This window comes from Lytechinus variegatus, chromosome 4 (assembly GCF_018143015.1).
Source record: "Lytechinus variegatus isolate NC3 chromosome 4, Lvar_3.0, whole genome shotgun sequence".
NCBI classification, from domain to species: Eukaryota; Metazoa; Echinodermata; class Echinoidea; order Temnopleuroida; family Toxopneustidae; genus Lytechinus; species Lytechinus variegatus.
The window spans coordinates 36257668-36277091 of NC_054743.1; the positions used below are offsets into that span (position 1 = coordinate 36257668).

General features: G+C 34.5%; 1 protein-coding gene across 1 annotated transcript; it reads left to right on the forward strand.

The window, feature by feature from the left end:
- Positions 1–1992: 1992 nt before the first annotated feature.
- LOC446151 (transcription factor Brachyury) lies at positions 1993–18975 on the forward strand. The gene is made up of 7 exons (XM_041606974.1): positions 1993–2910; positions 7796–8060; positions 9365–9505; positions 13126–13187; positions 13586–13647; positions 14523–14693; positions 17580–18975. Exons 1-7 carry the CDS (start codon positions 2708–2710, stop codon positions 18185–18187), a joined length of 1512 nt encoding a protein of 503 aa, XP_041462908.1. The 5' UTR covers positions 1993–2707; the 3' UTR covers positions 18188–18975.
- The last annotated feature ends 449 nt before the right edge of the window (positions 18976–19424 follow it).

The following is a 19424-nucleotide window of genomic DNA, read 5'->3' on the forward strand; positions in this document are numbered from 1 at the left end:
AACAAACAAATAAACAATTAGATATATAAATGAGAAATTTTATAGAAGCGGTAAACTTAGACAATATCAGAAGGGTTACTAGTATAAGAATTATACGAAATATAGTCCTTCTCTTTCAACGTATCTCTTTGTTTGGTCCCTTAATCTGTTTGCCCGTCTGTCTGTCACTGTCTCTCTCCTTCTCTCTCTCTCCGTCTTTCTCTCTCTTTCCTATCCCTTCTTCATGAGTTATCTCGCTATGTAACTAACCATGCTAACTGGAGGAAAGAAACGCACTGAGAGCGATAGAAGCGGCAGCTCGAGGTAAAGCCGAGAAAATGATGCTACTTGGAAGTAGTCAGACGGCTCTATGAACGTTGTGGATGGCAAATAATATAATAATCAAAATGTGTTAATATTTGGGTATAAAAGTGTGATCGGAACCCCATAATAATAATTATGTATACTTCTTCTGATCGACATGTTGTTTGTTCGATATGTTCACCCCTTTTAACAAAATTGGTTATAGTGATAAGAACATGTGTTGTATTAAAAAAGAAGATAAATCCATATTCAGATTTTTTTGTAAATCACTATTTTGTAAAATGTATTTACTACTTTCACTTGTACACTGTTATTCCATTGTTAGACACAATACTACGGTTACTGTAGCCTCAGGAGTAATCAAATCATATTTTCAAGAATCTATAGCAATTAATTTCAGTTTATAAGATGTTTTTTATTATGCAATTTCTATGGAGAAAGCCTCCTTTTAAATAAAGCTCTTTTCCATATTTAGAATTTTTTGTAAATCAATATTTTGTAAAATGTATTTACTTCTTTCACTTGTACACTGTTATTCTATTTTTATACACAATACTGCTGATAGTGTAGCCTTAGGAGTAACCAAATCATATTTTCAAGAATCTATAGCAATTAATTTCAGTTTATAAGATGTTTTTTATTATGCAATTTCTATGGAGAAAGCCTCCTTTTAAATAAAGCTCTTTTCCATATTTAGAATTTTTTGTAAATCAATATTTTGTAAAATGTATTTACTTCTTTCACTTGTACACTGTTATTCTATTTTTATACACAATACTGCTGATAGTGTAGCCTTAGGAGTAACCAAATCATATTTTCAAGAATCTATAGCAATTAATTTCAGTTTATAAGATGTTTTTTATTATGCAATTTCTATGGAGAAAGCCTCCTTTTAAATAAAGCTCTTTTCAGGAGAGAAAAGAAAAGGAATGATTATCGTTTACCATAATCATAGTGATAATGAAACCTAGAAGATAATAGAGATGTTTAGTGTTTTCACTGCATATTCATGTTAGTATGGAGAAAGCTTATATTTTTTCAAAATTTACCATATCAATTTTGCCATACTTCATCTGCCATTCTTATTCAATTCATGATTTCACAAAAAATAAAGCTTTAACTCTTTGGAAGGAACACAATTGCATTCATATGAGAGCACTGGATGAAGAATTCCGATTTCAAAAGGGTTTGCTCACTTAACATGCTTAAACCAAAGTTTTAAAGCCCAAAATGAATTGTAGAGAGAAGAATTACATTTTTTTTATACCGACGGTGAACTTCAAATTCCAAAACGCAACGACTGAAGAATTTAATTGGTTGCATTTATTAGACAACCGCTATGACTAAGATGTCCCTATCAAAATCAGTCAAGTGCAAAATTTTACGACGGAGAGAGAGAGAAGAGAAGAGAAAAAGTTGTCTCATGAATATTCATAAATTGAACGGTTTATCCGGTTGACCAATCACGTTCTGGGTCTCTGCAACGGTGGGCACACTCGTCGCGTACTCGACAAGATCGTGCACACAAACCCTCACCTGATTGGCAAAATCGGCTCCCTTTGATCTCGCTTCCCCCCGAAATGCCCGACCACATCTTCCCTGTCAATCACGACACCAGAAGCCACGCCTTCTTTCGTCACTTTTAATGGATACCCTCCTTGGTGAATGGTAGAAACGGCCAGGGTGGTCGGGGATTTGTCAATAAGGGCCTCAAAAGTCCTTTTCAAATCGTGATACCGAATAAACATTCGCACTTGCGACATGAAATGACACGGGGCGCAGAGAGAAAAAGAGAAAGTGGCAAAAACACCACCCCTGTTGTTTGATCTCCCAGTTGCATTACCCTTTTTCGACTTAAGCTGACATAGAACTTTGGTAAAGCAGGCGATCGGGAGTGAGAGAGAGTTCAGTGGGACCAGTTTGTGGCTGATCCAGATTACACCAGTGACTCACGCAAGTTTCAAGTCGTGCTCACTCAATCGAATTTTATGTACCTTTTCATGCTGGACGAAGCTTCGACGGGGCTTGTATAAAATGTCGCAGGAACCTTAAAACTTGACACATTCAGTCTTTTGCAAGTAATCGCCGTGTAGCTCATTTAAGATCTTTGGAGGTTTACGAAAGTATTTGATAATCCCCCAGGGGAATCACTTTACAGCTTTTTCGTCACCTTTTCGTCACCATCGCAAAGGAAGATTCCACAGTCACTCGCATTGTAGTTTGAAAGTTATTTCCCTCCTGAAACAGGACTTTAATATCATACTTCGATTCATGCAACTTTTTTATTCCATTCCGAAGGATCTGCAAGCTGCTGTGGAGATACCGTTACATAAAAAATACTTTATCTAAGCGAAAAACATACCGTCTACCTGAGCCCACGAAAAAAGTTTTCGCCACCCCAACTATGCCTGCAATGAGCGCCGACGCTCTCCGCGCACCGACCTACAACGTTTCGCATCTACTCACCGCCGTGCAATCAGAAATGAACCGGGGCAGTGAGAAGGGAGACCCCAGCGAGAAGGGGCTCAAAGTCAGGCTGGAGGACGTAGAACTATGGAAGAAATTTCACAAATTGACCAACGAGATGATCGTCACAAAGAGTGGCAGGTAAGAGGGATTCAATTCTTACAATTTCAAATTATACCAAACATTTCTTTGAATAACACTCTGTCGTCCATCCTGGACCGTCAAACGAATCACAACTTTTGAAAGGAAATTGGCAAAGAAATGATGAGTGTGACATTTCAAAGAATTTTGTCTTTGCTGTTTAGGGCGGTTCTGTATATTCGTCGTCAATATGAGATTACTTCATTATGTAAACCATAGATCGCCTGATAAACTCGGTAAAAGCATTTTTTGTAGGTCAAAGACGTTACAGAACTTGTGTGAATCCAAAGCTAGTTTGATAGATACTAGAAGAGGGTTCTAACATTTTGATAAGTTTCAAAAATATAGAAAGGATTTTTGATATTTCTGATCTTTAACGTATCTGGCTGTGATTTTTATATGGTTACCCCCCCCCCCCTCCCTTTCAAATATGTTCCGGGGTCTCTGTTCGTTATCATGAGTCAACACCCTTTTTACTTTAGTTAATCGGTATACTTCAGAGCTCAAACCTTATCAACTTTACTCAATAATTTACATCATTTTAGAGTGATCTTTAGTAGGCTAATCGTGCATTTTTTCATGGTCTAGTATTAAATTATATACGAACGTAATTTATTGATTTTAACTGTATTAAAACCCAAATGTTTATTGAGGAATGATGGAAAGGCATACACACTTCAATTGTTTCATCGATTTCCAGGATTGTGACGAAATATCCATTACATCTTAGAATATTCTTAAGCTAACTTTGAGAGAGTTCTTTCCACAAACTCCTAACTAAGTTTTACAGACATTATATTATGTTTTTATACATCGGTTCATCTTCATTATATAAATATTCGCCGTATTCTGTAAATCTACATTAATTTTACAGGGTATGTTATTCTTTAATCCGTTAGATCTGCCGATGGCACAATACGATATATTCAGTCGAAGCTACGAAAAACAAATCTCATTAAACCCGGTTCCCTTCTGTTTTATTTGCAAATATTATAATTATCATGATTTGTTTTAAGTTTCTTTTACTATTACCGCATTTCTCATTCTATTTCATCTGCCATTGAGGCCCATATTGCTGAAAGGCATCCTTGTAAAATATTGTTCAAATGAAATACACGTAAATAAATGAATTAGTAAATAATAGAGCACGCCTGGTCTGGGCATTGCCAAGACTTTGTTCACGTTACTTAAACAAATAAAACAATTGCCATATAGAATATTCATTATTTATATCTAATTTGAGTGTACAGATCTCGTGTGTATCTCTTTCGAATGATAACGAAAAAAAGGGTATTATCAATCAATCTTTAAAAACATACGATCAGTTCACTGCTAAAAAAATGCTAGACATGTTAGAGCTCTAGCATTATCAGATTATGGCGAATGGGCGCATCAATCCCCAAATAGAAATACATATTGTGTGCCAAATTATTCACTGAAGCCAAAATAAAAAATCTATAAATAAATATAAAATTATGCTTTGAAAAATTATTGCGTTGTATCTTGCTCAGATACCAAAACTTTATTACGTGAAAAAATACTATTATATTGCAGAAAGAGAGGTGGAATGATATATATGTATAGTCAAACAGCCCCCAAAGCTCTAGATTTGTAATACTAAATGTATGTTATATCTTATTCATTGATATTTATGTTAAATACCCGCCATATCCAAAGAGCCAGTTGAGGGAGTTTAAAAGTTTACTTCATTCTACAAACTATTTAAGTTTAAATTGTTTTGATTGCAGGTATTTAAATAATCGTTGAAAGGTATAAGGGTCTTCACATCCTCGCATTGATCAAGTGTTTACACATTTCATTTTCAAGGTTTATCTGGATATAGATGTTTAGATTATGTATAGCAATGACCATTTTTAAAACTAATATTTTGGAACGCACTTTCAAAAATACCATCAATATCATTCAGGCGCGAGTATAAACTCATGGGCCCGTATTCTGAAGTCGGGTTTAACTTAGACAACGGTCTAACTCTGTGCTAAAATTATGGGAGCCAAAAATTCAAAAATTGTGTTTGTATTGCATATTTTTATGTATACTATTTTGCTTCCTTTTGCTTTCATAAGGAAGAAAATCCTTCAGTTATCATTCCCAGACAATTATAAAAAAATTTAGTGTCAAATGAGTTCATAAATTGGATGTGTGCTGTTAATGATTTGTGCCCCAGTTGGCTCTCCATACTTAAACCACAACTTTAAACCAGGGTTTAGTTTAAACCCGAGTTCAGAATACGAGTCAGTGGTTCTACGTCAATATTTCCCTTGTCTACGCCATAAAGTGAAGAGTTGGGAAAATGGAATAGGCCGAGTATCGATATTCACTGCATATTTGCTAACCTAAGTACACTATTATCGCTTTACGTGGTTGGATTTCGTCTCTGAACTTCTATCAGCTTGGATTGCAAAAGGTCGTAATTCCATGCCACATTTTAGTAAAATATTGTCCAGGTTTCAGAGATTAAGATTTGTTTGATTGCTTAGCATCAAGAAATGCAATGTTTGATTTCCAATGACAAATTTGATCAATTATTTTCTCAAACATTTTTTTTTTTATATTTTTAGATTTTATTGAACAAATCAAGATAATAATCGAAAGAACATTACAAAAAGAAATTATTCTCAAATCATGTCAAATGTGATTTGTTCTGCTAGCTTCACACTGGTAATGAGATCAAACAACAAATATGGTACATGTATTTATGAGAAAGATTTTTTGTTTTGATTCACAAAAATTAGTACAGTCATATTAAACTTCCATCTATTCAGCAGTAATATTGATTATGTGGTGGCAAAATTCCAAGTATGCAGATTTTTTTTTCTTTATTTATATTTTTTTTATTTTCCGCTAAGAGTTCTCCTGACCCGCAAAAATATGTTTGTCATAAAAATACAATAATAATAAAAATGAGTAGACATTTGGAACAAAAACTAAATGGCCATTGGGCATACAGAGGGGCAAACTATTTTTATATGGGAATGAGCTCAAAATACTTAACATTGATTGCTTAGGGGAAGTGCGAGTGGGGAAGCATAAGATAAAAAATGTATTAATTCTTAAAATCTTACAGCATGCATGTAAGAAATCTAGTCCGTAAAACATCCAGGAAATTTGCTGAAACTAATATACATTGAAATACAATCACCTGATTTTTTTTTAAAATCAGGATAGCAGCCCCCCCCCCCACACACACACACACATTCACACTCACACCCTGCACACCATTACCACCACCCACATGATCGTAAGATTCTTTTGAAATTTCTACAAAATTGGACTTGGGACCTTTTGCTTTTGACAGATATTTTACTTTCTCGTGTACCATGCACGACTCTCATCATTTCTGAACGATTTGCAAGAACACGCCCCCATTCCCTCTTCAAATAATTCCCCGTCATGCTCGTTTATAAAGAGAAACAACTGAATCAATATGAAAATTTTGCCAACGAATAAAATTTCGAGAGGGGGAAAGACGGAAATTCGTTAGTTTATTTAGCGCTCGAGAATTTCAAGTGGGGATTGAGAGATTGATTTGGTTTTTAAGGCATGATCAAAATCAATCATTTTTTTTCTTTTTAAATTCCATTTCACTAAAGTGTTTAAGTATGATAAGAGAAAAATATACATTTATATTACAAATGCCTCTTATTTTAAGAATAATCATTTTATTAAAGAAAATTTGCTTTGTTGATTTATTTTTTGTTTGTTCGTGACTGTCATTTCCATTTAAATTACATACATTTTAAAGTACTGTAAACAAATGAAGAAATGATGGGAAAATAATAGGGGATAAATCATGTTTATTAACTTATCATGAAGCTTATTCATAGCTCAGTGCTTTCGGTACTGAAATCTCTTTCATAAATCTAAACAAGATTGTTTCTGGTATTTCAAACCAAATAAATGAGTTATTTGATTTGATTTGATTTGATTTGATTTATTTATTTCCGTTTCACAATAGTATAATGAACATAGCAATAATATAATAAACATAACAAAACAAGGTCGAAAATACTACGAAATATAATATGTATACATAAATAATCATAAATTTAAAGAACACAATTGAGTAAATAAATTTGTCTGAAATTACATTTGTATTTGAAAGTAAAACGGAGGGACTTGCCGAAAAAAGCAAAGCTTGTACAGGCGGCAAGCCCCTAACTTAGTTTCAATATAAAACTACAACAAATAAATATTGGTTTGTAATAATAAATTTGTTTAAAAATAAATACAATTTTTGTGCACTTGAAAAAACGTAACTGATGGGTCATGTAAAGAAATATTTACGTTATACAATATTTTAAGAGAGGGGGAGGTGAGGGGGGGGGGGGCAGAAGGGACAGAGCAGTGCAATACACTAAGTAGAAAAGAAATATGGCAGGCAGCAGGAGCAGGTACTTGGCTAATTGCAGTTTTAAGAAGAAAAAATAATGTAAAACAAATAATATACATGGCTATATGTATATAATATAAACTCATATACATAAAAGTTGAGCATAATTAAATCAGTTATTTTAGTTATTCAGTGGTGGATATTTCAGGTGATAAACAAAATTCGATTAAGAAAGAAAAAAAACACGAACTGTTTCTGTTGTCCCATTATGTCTGGTCATTGTACTTCAAGAAATATAAAGTAAACTTTTGAAATGGTGCTTTCAATAATTAATGCATCACGATTTCATAATGATCTATTTTGATCTAATCAATAAATTCAGAATAAAGTCCTGAAATTTTACTTTTTCTGTGTAAGGGACCATAAAAGTATGCGATATTGGATTTTCAGCATTTAACACGTTTATGAAATAATTTCAACAATTACAATTACGTTTCTCAAAATACCCAATCCCCTAAACTCTCATTTTTCTAGGCGAATGTTCCCTGTCCTATCCGCCAGCATCGCCGGGCTCGACCCGAACTCCATGTACTCCATACTGCTCGACTTTTCCGCTGCTGACGACCACCGCTGGAAGTACGTCAACGGGGAGTGGGTACCCGGAGGGAAGCCCGACGGCTCGCCTCCGACCACCGCCTACATCCACCCCGACTCGCCAAACTTCGGAGCGCACTGGATGAAACAAGCCGTGAACTTCAGCAAAGTCAAGCTCTCCAACAAACTCAACGGAAGTGGACAGGTGAATTGATTATAATACTTCATTCTATTTAATAATTGTGTTGCGAAATTCATTTAAAAGATCTTCAATACAAAGTACTCTGTTTTTCAGGCCCTTTTTTGAAGGATCACTTTGAAAATATAGTTTTACAAGTTTTAGTTTCATAAAGTAGTTCTCTCAGAGGAGCGTGTGTTAAATTTGGTTCCTTATATTACTCCCAGACATAGCAACATTACTACACATTTGTACATAAATTCACATTCTTTACAAATTGAAATTAATTGAAGAAAGCTACTACACAAATTAGTTGAGTATATAGTTTATCGTATTTCATGCTATATAATATATGTTTCAAATTTGTTTTGTATTTGATTTTAGAATGATAACAATAACTATAAGAGCAATAATTTTCTCTTGTTTTATCATATCCTTATAACCGAATTTGGGCAGCAGTCCACATCTGAATATTTAAGTGATGAAAATTTTGCTTTGGCAACAAATTTCTTAACAAATATTTTCCACAAAGACCTCTGATTCATGCACTCTTCAGCGATGATCGATACGACGTTCTCACTTTCCGAGAAAAAGATGTTAGAAATTGATTTACTTATTGGAAGTTTACTTGTAGGATTGTTGGCTTGCAAAACCGCACATAAAGTGATGCAAAGAGGTAGAGTGCTCAACACTAACGTTTGATCAAGCTTTAAGCCGGGGATTATCCTATACTTGTTTCAAAACGTAAGATTAGAGTATTAGAAATAACATTTCTTCTAAAACCAAGAGATGTGAAATATCCGAGATGTGACATCCGGGATGTTTTAGAGCTCATTATTGAAAGAAAAGACATTTACACTCCTAGTTCACTCTTAAGCTTTCTTTGAAGCTTCTCATTTTTAATTCTTGTTAAAGATGGAGATCTGAAAATAGACCGCAAGGGCCGGGTGGGTATTTCATAAAGCTGTTCGTAAGTTTATTTATTTGTTTATTTCAGTTTTATTTAGGCAGGGTAGCCCTTCCAGTTATATAACTGATTTACAAAGAGGCCCTGCTAAGTTAAGAAGGACTGGTGAACCTCTCTTACACGCTAAATAATCACAAATGAACAATAAATGGTGAATATCATTTACCACAAGAAAGGATCACCAGTTGTTCTTAACTTACGAAAAGCTTTATGAAACGGCCCCCTGGATATTATGACTATAATATGGTCATATCCATTCAGTGTCAGAGAGGACATGATGATCAATAAATTTTGTTCAATAAAATATTTCAAATAATTATTCAAACATTCCATTTACAATCTTCATCTTCCATTTTTCTCCTAGGTAATGTTGAATTCCCTTCACAAGTACGAACCACGAATCCACATCGTACGGGTAGGAGGCAGGGAGAAACAGAGATTGGTCGGAAGTTATTCGTTCGCAGAAACTCGCTTTATTGCCGTTACAGCATACCAAAATGAAGACGTGAGTTTACAACTCTTTCTCTTGTACCAACTTTAGATTACAAGCGTAAATCTTGTAATAATGAGAGTTTACAACTCTAATCGTCATGACTTTGTAATAATAAGTTAAAGCTTTAACTTTAACTTAAATTTGTTTTGTAATATATTTTCCTTTGTGTCTTTTTTAATGAATTTGGTGGTTGTTTATTTTTTGGGATATTTTTGTTATGTTATTTTTCTCCTCCACTGTTTCCCAATCACCATTATGACTGTGCTCATTTTTTTTTCTCGTTTCATATTCTCTTCAGCTATTATAATTATTACTTTTTATTTGTCATTATCATTTCTTATCCTTCTACATCGTTACCATCTTCTTTCAGTTATAATCATTCTTTCCTAACAAATGCCGTAATGCACACATTGTGTCATGTTCGTTTTATTTTGATGTAAATCATAAAAAACAGAAAATATATATATTTTAATCATTCAACGATTTTAAGATTATAAATTCGTTAATTTACAAGATTAATAAAAAAAAACTCTACAAGATTATCAAATGCCTATCAAGATGAACAAGCATAGAATAAAGTCATCGCAGCAATGATTGATAGTGGATTAAACAGAATTTGACTTACCAATAGAATCGAATTACCTTGACCTAACCATATTATACATGAGAATAACCATAAAACGATTTAAAACCTGGGGTCCTTTTTTTTCAATTTTTCGAAAGATTTCCCCTTCAGTGATCACTTGTCTACGGAAGTTTGACATAATAATTATTAATAGCGATACTCTCTTTTGGATCAACAGAATCCGTACAAAATGAGGGAGGGTGTTACGGGAGGGGTGAGAGACCAAGGGGTGGGGATATAATGGGGATTTTATATCACTCTATAATAATTTACCTGATATTAAGTATTGTGTGTGCCCATATTGGAAAGTTCACTACTTCTGTCAGCTTCTCCTGGATTCCACCAACACTGTAAAAAATATTGGGTTATATTTTTTTACAACCACGAGGGTAATTATGACTGTGTCCAACCAAATAGGGGCAGTATTTTACCCAATGCAGGAACCATATTGCCCAGTAAGGTAAAGAAAAAAAAATAAGCGGCAATTACTTTAGAATGAGCAAAATTTTCAACACACTGGATTAATAAAAATGCCTAAAAGAAATGCCCGATGTTGGTTGGACGCATAAATACCCTTATGGAGCATTTTTAACCAATTTTTTTAGAGTGTATATGGAACGTCACTACCAGTCACGGTAGAAGTTGACTTAAGAAACCATCTTGTTTTTCTAACAAGTAGCTATTTTATGATCGCCACTCAATAGCAAACTGCTTTTTATCAAAAAGCCAACAGATGACAAGTGCTTGAATAAACATCCACATTTGTTTCTTGACAATCGTCGTTACACTGACAACAAAATGTAACTAACCAATAAAAAAAACGGAAGTCTTTTTTTTTCATTTTTGCTCTGTTCAGTTCTGCCAGTATCATTGAATCGTCGTTCAAGTAATACTGAAACTGTCATTTTTAGCAAATTATCAAGATTAAAATGGATTATTTCAATCAAAATTCTGCAAACAGAAAACAGTCATAAAGATGGAACATCTGTTTCTCCTTCATCACATTTAAGATAAGATGATATTGATTATATCTCATATAGCCACACATTTTCTACAATCTCATTGTAAACACATGTAGCTATATAGGCCCCAGTTACACATGAACGAAACCAGCCCAAGAGGAATCAAAACGATTGCATTATCCATTTATCGCAGTCTCGAGCTATGTTGGATTGGTTCCTAATATGACTGGGGCATTTTCCTAGATTCTAAATCATTACAAATCTCGGCAGTCTTTATGCCCTTTATGCCGTGTATACTTCTTAAATTGGCTCTTAATTAATATTTGCACAACAAGTAATAAACTTTGATTGGTCAGACTAGTTCCGTAGTTGCTCAAAAACAAGCTTTGCCAGTCTGTATCCTGTTGAATAGTGTATTGATGATCAGGTTTAGCCTTGTAGACTTAAGAAATGAGTGTTCAATCTTATTTCTACCTTTTATAGACGTATAAGAGTTAATTTCAATTGAAAAAGGGTACATTTTTATTTAAAATTCCACACATCCTTGAATTAAGGACCCCATGGAAGAACAGTGGTATGTTATTGATACCGCTGAAATGGGCCATCCTCCATCTGTATGTTATGTTAAATAAATCATGTATATATTTTATCTTTTTATATGGAAATAAATACAAACAAACAATGAGCTCAGACATTCGGTCAGTTGGGAATATAGGAGTCATGCTTTTATTATGACGACACCTTTTTATGAAATGAGTGTTCAATCTTATTTCTACCAGTAGACGTAGAAGATTCAATTTCAATTTTAAAAAGTGTAAAATTTCATTAAAATTCCACGCATCCTTGAGTGAGCTCAGACGTTCAGTCATTTGGGAATATTGGAGTCATGGGAGTTATTAAGACGACACATTTTTATTCTCTCTTTAAAAAGCAGCTATATTCCTTAATTTAAGGATTGACATTTTCTTAAAGTTGCAATAATATTGTCCAGAGCGACATACAGGTATTACCATAATATAGCATTGTGGGATGGCTAAAAATAAAATCTGAAATAGAGACTAAAATTTAAAGTTTGTAAAAAAAAAATTATGGTAAATATACGTTTATTTTAGGCCCATTACAAAAATAAATGAAATAAATATTGAAAAAAAAAAATATTTTTCTTACATGGAATTTAAATTATCTACGAGGCCTTTAAATTTGTGATTTTGAATGGTTAGGGGAAAATGCTCATCCAAAACGAACAAAGGATCTTCAAGCTAATAATTTCTGATGCATGTTTAGATCAACCCAGTATACGCACATTCTCGAGGTCACTGTGTCCAATTTTTAATGTAATACTATCGCCTTTCTTTATATAAAGGGAATCAGAAAGGATGAATCGTCCTCTTTACACCTTCCATGAAATGAATAAGCCTTTGATCTTCTTTCGTAATACCGCCTATCTAATAAATTCGAGCCCTGTTATATTTCTTCCGAGCTTTAAATGAATGCATCGCTCGTAAAATGCCAATCTTCTATTTAAAACATCGTATAGCATAAAACCATGCAGACAAACCTGCAAACCGCGCGCATCCCGATCGCTCATTTTAAGGACCCATGTTTGAAAAAAAAGAAAGAATAAGTTGAATAGAACTCGAAATCCCTAACTGAACTTGTGTTTAGGGAGGCGTTGGGTCTTCAAAATAGGGGGATTATTCATTTTAAAGAGATTATTTTGAGACGTTTAGAAGTCTGGTGTTGATGTACGGGGCTTCAATAGGATCAATCTAGAACACAATGAGTCGATGAATAAATAGGGGGTTTTATTGCTTTGAAAGAAGCAAGTAACACTTATCCGTGTCTGATATTATCAAACGGAAAATGATACATATTGTTTCCAAAGTGCATTATAGGAAAGCAAAGAGTAGCTGCTAACTGAGAAAATAAATACAAACTTACTAAAAAGTACAAAAGAATAAAAGGAAAATCATAAAAGGTGTGCATTTAAATAAGTGAACTCATTTTTTTTTAATTCGTAAATCCTTTTTGCTTATCTTTATCAGATAACACAACTCAAAATTAAATACAACCCATTCGCCAAGGCTTTTCTCGACATAAAAGACAAGTAAGTACCTGGATCATATTCTTTATGTCGCAATTAAAAAAGTTAATGAATAAGATAATTCTTCCATTTCTTGTGGTATTTTCGAAAAAAGCATCGCAATTAAATTGAGTGCTGTATATACTTAAGTAATAAAAAAAATACAAAGTTAGTTGAATTGTTCATTTATAAGAAAGCTCTTTATGTTATATAAACCTGTCATATGCATGGACAAATATGTGAATCCTGAGTATTTTATAAGTCTGAGTCATAAAGAGATGATGTTTTCATAATGAAAAAAGGTCCATATCGCATTTGGCAATCGAATAATTATCATTCGATCTTATTCTAATACTTCAAAGAAGTTTTTGAATTCAAATACTCGTATTTATATAGATATTTTTCATTTTATTCCTTTTTAGAAATGAAGGGCATGATCTCTTTGATGATGTTCACGATCTCCAGGGTTCGAAATATCCACAATGTAAGTATATCAACTTTTTAAAGTTATGATCACTAAATTAAATGGGCTAATTCTTCAATGTATATGAAATAACTATAACTATGCTATTGATTAGAACAATAACAATATAATAATATGAACATTTGTAATGCGCCGGTATCCATCATAAAAAGATGCTCATATGGCGCAATAAAGAAAAGAAAAGAAAAGAAAAGAAAAGGAAAAAGAAAGGAAGGAAGAAAGAAAACCTACTAAAAAGAGGAGTAGAATAACAATTACCTAAAAGCTTGCGTGAATAACCAGGTTTTAAGAAAACTTTTGAAAGTGGTAAGACAAGAAATATTGCGGATTTCTGTTGGCAGTTTATTCCATAGGAAAGGCCCAGCATGTTGAAATGATCGACCCCACATGAATTATGAGATTGTGGTACAGCGAGTAAGAATGAACTAGAAGACATAATAATGACAATAAATGTTTATTCACCCTTTGAACAAATTAAACTAATTTCTGTCAAATCGGCTTTGATTTAAATAAAACACAATACAAATCATCCGTGGGCTCAGTGTTTACAATAAATTAATTCTGTCATCAATATATTCTTTTTAAATAGTTTCAGTTCAAGTTTGAACGTTGGAATAGACAAAGAAGGGGTAAAGAGCGTCCACAAAATATGACAATAAGAGAAGAAAGTCATTTGATGACATATAAGCGCCGGGGATGAATGGCAATACTCGACGACCATGAAGTTATCATTTTTTCTTTTTGATTCGCACGTGAATCTCTAGTAAGTTTCCCCAATATTTATTGACAGTTATTTAGACACTCTGTATAGAGTTTCCCGAACACTGTTTCGATGTTCTGTAATCTATGGCATTTCTCTCTCTTTCGTTATTCAGTCGGTGGCTGGTTTCTGCCGGGCTCGGGAGCGTTCGGCCCCTCACCGCATCAGTTCGGCCCATCTCTCGGGCTCCCATCTCATGCAGGATGCGAGAGGTACGGTGGGTTACGAGGTCACCGCACATCACCCTACCCACCCCCGCCCTACCATCAGAAATATGGAGCCGCAGGTAAGACCCCCTTTCCTTACTTTCTTCCTTTTTCTTGTCCATTTAATTTTCAACTGATTTCATGTAGGCCTATTATCTAAGTGGTCAAAGTATTATGTGTTCTGCTAAATGTAAACAAAACGCAACAATAAGAAATTCAAGTAAATTCAATAAGAAATGTGTTTTCACCGAAAATAGGTTTGTGTCTATTCGAGATTATAATTAACCTTGGAACGGAAAGGGATTGGAATGGATTATGTAAAGTATATGCCGTCTTTGATTCTAAAATCGGTGGATAAGAAGGTAATCAAACTACACTAATAATACCTGGCCGCTATAGATCAAACGAAAAGCACAAAGAAGACCTTTCCCAATATGAAACTCGAACGAGGACATTAAACGGCGACACACTACACAGTATTGAAACCAATAAATAACACAGATTTACACCTATGAGACTGTGATTGCGCGCTATAGGGACCACCCTATTAGCAACGAATTATTGGTCGTGCGACAATGAAATAGATATCGTAAAATTAACGCCGTAAAACTCGTCGGAAACCAGCGATGAATGTTGGCGGTATATTGGTAAATAAGTCGTGACGTCAAAAGCAAGCTGTCGTAAAACTGAACACAGGCCTTTATACGACATCAAATAGTGGTTTGATTTCACCACTGAGGTATTTTGTTGTTGTCAATTGGTACAAGCGCCCATCTGTGTTCTTTTGGGGGTATTTTCAAGAAATATCAAATAAAATTATTCCTCCAGTGAACTTTGACAGGGGACGAAGATGATAAAAACACGAGATTCCTGTGATTAATGCGTTACAATTGAATGCCAAAACATCTATGAAAAATCATAATTAAATATTTTCATTTAAAGGACCACACTGACTACACCCATATGAAAAGAAACAAAATGATATTCACGAATTTCACTTTTCCTACCACACTTCCCAGCAACACTCAGGCCCATTATAATCGCAAACCTATATTATTCCTTACTTTTCAGCCATGTCTTTATTAATATCTACTTCTTCTTTCTTTCCGAATTGCCAACATATATGTCAAACTTAAACTTTAAAATCGTTTCGATGTGTATTATACAACGAATTTAGTATAGAAAGAATCTCACTTGTTAAATTTAACTTGCAAATTATGGCAATATTTATTATGTATTGTGCTCGATTTCTTAAAGAAAAACATAATGTATACGCAATGGTATCCATTTTCATTTTTTATGATATATGCCAGTTTAAAAAGAGTTCGAACAGTGTTCAATAAAATCACCACCCAAGTGTTTGTATGTATGAATAAAAAATTTGTGCCAAATAACTCTGGACAAAAGTGTAATTGCTGCGAAATGAGCGAAATACGCACAGAATTCCATAAAATGTCGGATATACTTCCAAACAAGATTAAACAGTAAAACAATAAATATTGTTACACTTACCTTTTTTGTGTAAATGATCATCAGAATTATTGGCTTTCAGCTAAGATTTCATGATTTCAAAAAAATAGGTTTATTTCAGTGTAGCACAACTATAGATATAATAATATGGTGGCATTTATCATTTGATTTTAAAGACTTTCTGATGAAATATGTTTGCTGCGACTATTATATTTTATCTTTTAATGATTATTGAGTACATTATGGTGTCGGAGTATCTACGGATCAGATTATCAAATGTAATTCGTTATTTTGGGGTTCATTCGTTTGTTTTTCAAAACTATTAACAAACTCTTCTATGGGTTAAAAGCAAGACGTCAGTTTTCAAGGGGGAACCCAACCGCTACAAACAAACAAATTCTTGTCGAAGAAAAACAAGCCTTTGATCTCACAATTTACCGCCAATAATTAGGAACAATGCTATAGCACATGGTTCTATCTTACTTTTTATAGTTTAAACTTTCTTTGTGGCACTCAATAAGCTGGTTACCATGCATGCCACGTGTAGTAAAAGACAGGCATAAAACAGGGCGAGGTGTTGTGTGTCATTCCCATCGTATTCCCACACACAATGTGTCCCGATTATCCAACAAACCTTTTCAGGTTTGATTTTACACCGGTCAATTAAAAACGAAAATCATTGTCAAACAACAAAAGCGGGCGGCGAAACATCAAAGGGAAAAGGGCGCTTTGTACAAAAAAGGAAAATAATAGAAATTGGGATTCGTCTTTGATAAAGTCCCGTAGATGAGTCATGGAGAAATAAAAGATGTTTTACGAGATAGTTTAGGAAGGTTATTATGTTTCCAATTCCGCTCTGGAGCACATTATGTATCCGCTGGATAGGGTTTTATTTTTGAATTTGAGTTTGGCAGGCTTGATGAATTTTATTTGAACTCCGAGATTTTTATGAATGAATTGAACTCTGTATAGGGTGAACAATTTGATGAACGGGTATTTCTGAATCTTGCCGTGTTTGTGTTGCGAAATCTGCGTTCTGGTTGTTTGTTTCAATGTACTAGTCGTCGAAAACAAAATATTTTGGGAGATATAGAATAATGTAAAAAGTAAACTTTTATGAAAGCGAGCTAATTTGAGTAAGATCAATTGTTCGTGTTTGATTAAACTAACAAAACTATTTTTAATATCATTAATTCATCAAAGGTGTAGACCGTTTTTAAATCATAAAGCGACTGTGATATAAAACGTGTATTTAAATGAAAAAAAAACACGCACATACTTTCAGGATTTTTCTAAAGGAAAATCTTCCAGAGATTATTTCTTTCTCGAATCTTCATCTTAAGATCGCTTTGTCCAGTGCGCTTTTCCAAATAAAATATTATTAGCATAATGACATGTCAAATAGTTACTGACTTGTTGATACATCGAATTTGAAAGAGTGATTTAGTTTGCTATAGATCATGATGCCAATCGCGTTTGGTTTTGTTATCATGCAGGTGCGGGATACGGTGCCGATGCTTCGGCGGGTCTCTCCAGCAGCATCTCGCTGCTCGCTGCTGACGGCTGGTCATCGCTCGCCAACTCAACATCAGCACCAAACTCGATGCCTTCCTGTAGCCAATACGGCAGCATGTGGCCGTCCACTGCCGCGACCTCCGGGTTCCCGCACGTCAGCTCTCCGCAGTCACCGCTTCCGACCGGTCTGTTCCGCAACCCTCATTCGACCTCGACACACCAGCCCAACCTCGGTTCAACCGCGCACGGGATGGGCCCAGGTGGAAGCGTTCACCCGTCCACCGCCGCGGTCACGACCGCAAACTCGTCCGAGACGCATGCGCAGAGTCAGTCCGTCATGGCACCGATATCGGTACCTATTTCCTCCGCTGCGGGACACGATATGAGCGGATCGCCTGCCGCGGTGCATTGCCATCAAACGGGCTACCATGACTCGTACCATGGGGACATCACCGGAAGCGCTGTTGGTCTGGATATCAGCGGCTATGGAGCCTGCCATACATCAAACCATCATCAAAATTCTCCGCATCAACAGTTGGTCGGGAAAAGTGTTTCATCTTGGAACCCCTTAACACCGCCTTCGGTTTGAAAAGAACATTGAAAACAAAGAGACTCGATGAAAAGCATGAAATAATGCGGACTAATTGTACATTGTTTGCTTCTGACTAGATGATATTATATCTCCATGAGACAATAGGCATATGAGATACATGTTCGTGTTGCTATAGCTTTACCAATGTTATGGTTGAGAACAGAAATACATTAACTTGCGATGGATATAGGGCTCTGAAAACATGATCACAGTGATAAGAGATATGAAATAGTTTTTACTAAATTGCATGGCAAGAACTAATCCTTTGTGATATCTTGATATAATCCAAATATTTACTGCCTATCCTCATGTAATGGTAAAATACCGTATTCGGTATTATTGCACTCTTAGACATTCAATATTGGTGTACTGTAGAACAATGATGGTTAGTTTGTAGATGTGCCAAAATTGTATCGACTTGCAAGCATTTCGACCATAGATACTATTCTATAAAGAGGCTTTAAAATGAAACCGCCCTTTTACTTTAGACTTGTGATAGCTGGCTATCCTAAAAAGGTAGAAAATCGATCAATGATGGATTGGAACATTTATCTGATAATTTCAAAAATATAATTTGGAAGAATAGCTCGCACATTTACTGTTAATTATGTAACTCAATGCAGTACGCAAAATTATTTTATTGACAGGTCTGTCATGTCAATATTATCATTTGTGAATGGTATAGACTGATTTTATTTCTTCGCTCAGAAACGCCAGGATTTACTCAAAAGCTTCAGCCGTGAAGACGAGGAGGCTCCACAAAAAATAGATCCATGATTTGTAAATGACTAAAGAAATAATTATAATTGTTGATTTTCGATACACTCACTCATTTCCAATCACTATAAAATACATGCATACGTTCCTTTTCAGTTATCTTATATATATTCATCTTTTTATTGGAATTTCCCAATAAAGAAGATGCTATTTTTTTTAATTGTGAACTTCAGGTCATAAAGATAGCAACTGTATTCGCGCATGTGTATTAGAAAATATTTGTTGTATATTATTCCTATGAAATCTTAGCCACTACTAAAAGAATGTACATAATGTTATTATCGTTGTATCATATTATCTGTCATGTGTATATAATCTGTCGAGATATATATTATGTTGAAGTTATGAAATTAGAACAGTAATTCGGATGTATGATATTTGATTAAAAAGAACAATGACAAGTGTAAAACTATCTTTACAGTGATGTTTCTAATGCTGTTTGATAATCCTGAGATGA

Coding starts and splice junctions, on each gene's coding strand:
- LOC446151 (XM_041606974.1), top strand. CDS start 2,708: ATGCCTGCAATGAGCGCCGACGCTCTCCGCGCACCGACCTACAACGTT. Junction 2,911..7,795: donor ATCGTCACAAAGAGTGGCAG/GTAAGAGGGATT, acceptor TCATTTTTCTAG/GCGAATGTTCCCTGTCCTAT. Junction 8,061..9,364: donor AACTCAACGGAAGTGGACAG/GTGAATTGATTA, acceptor TTTTTCTCCTAG/GTAATGTTGAATTCCCTTCA.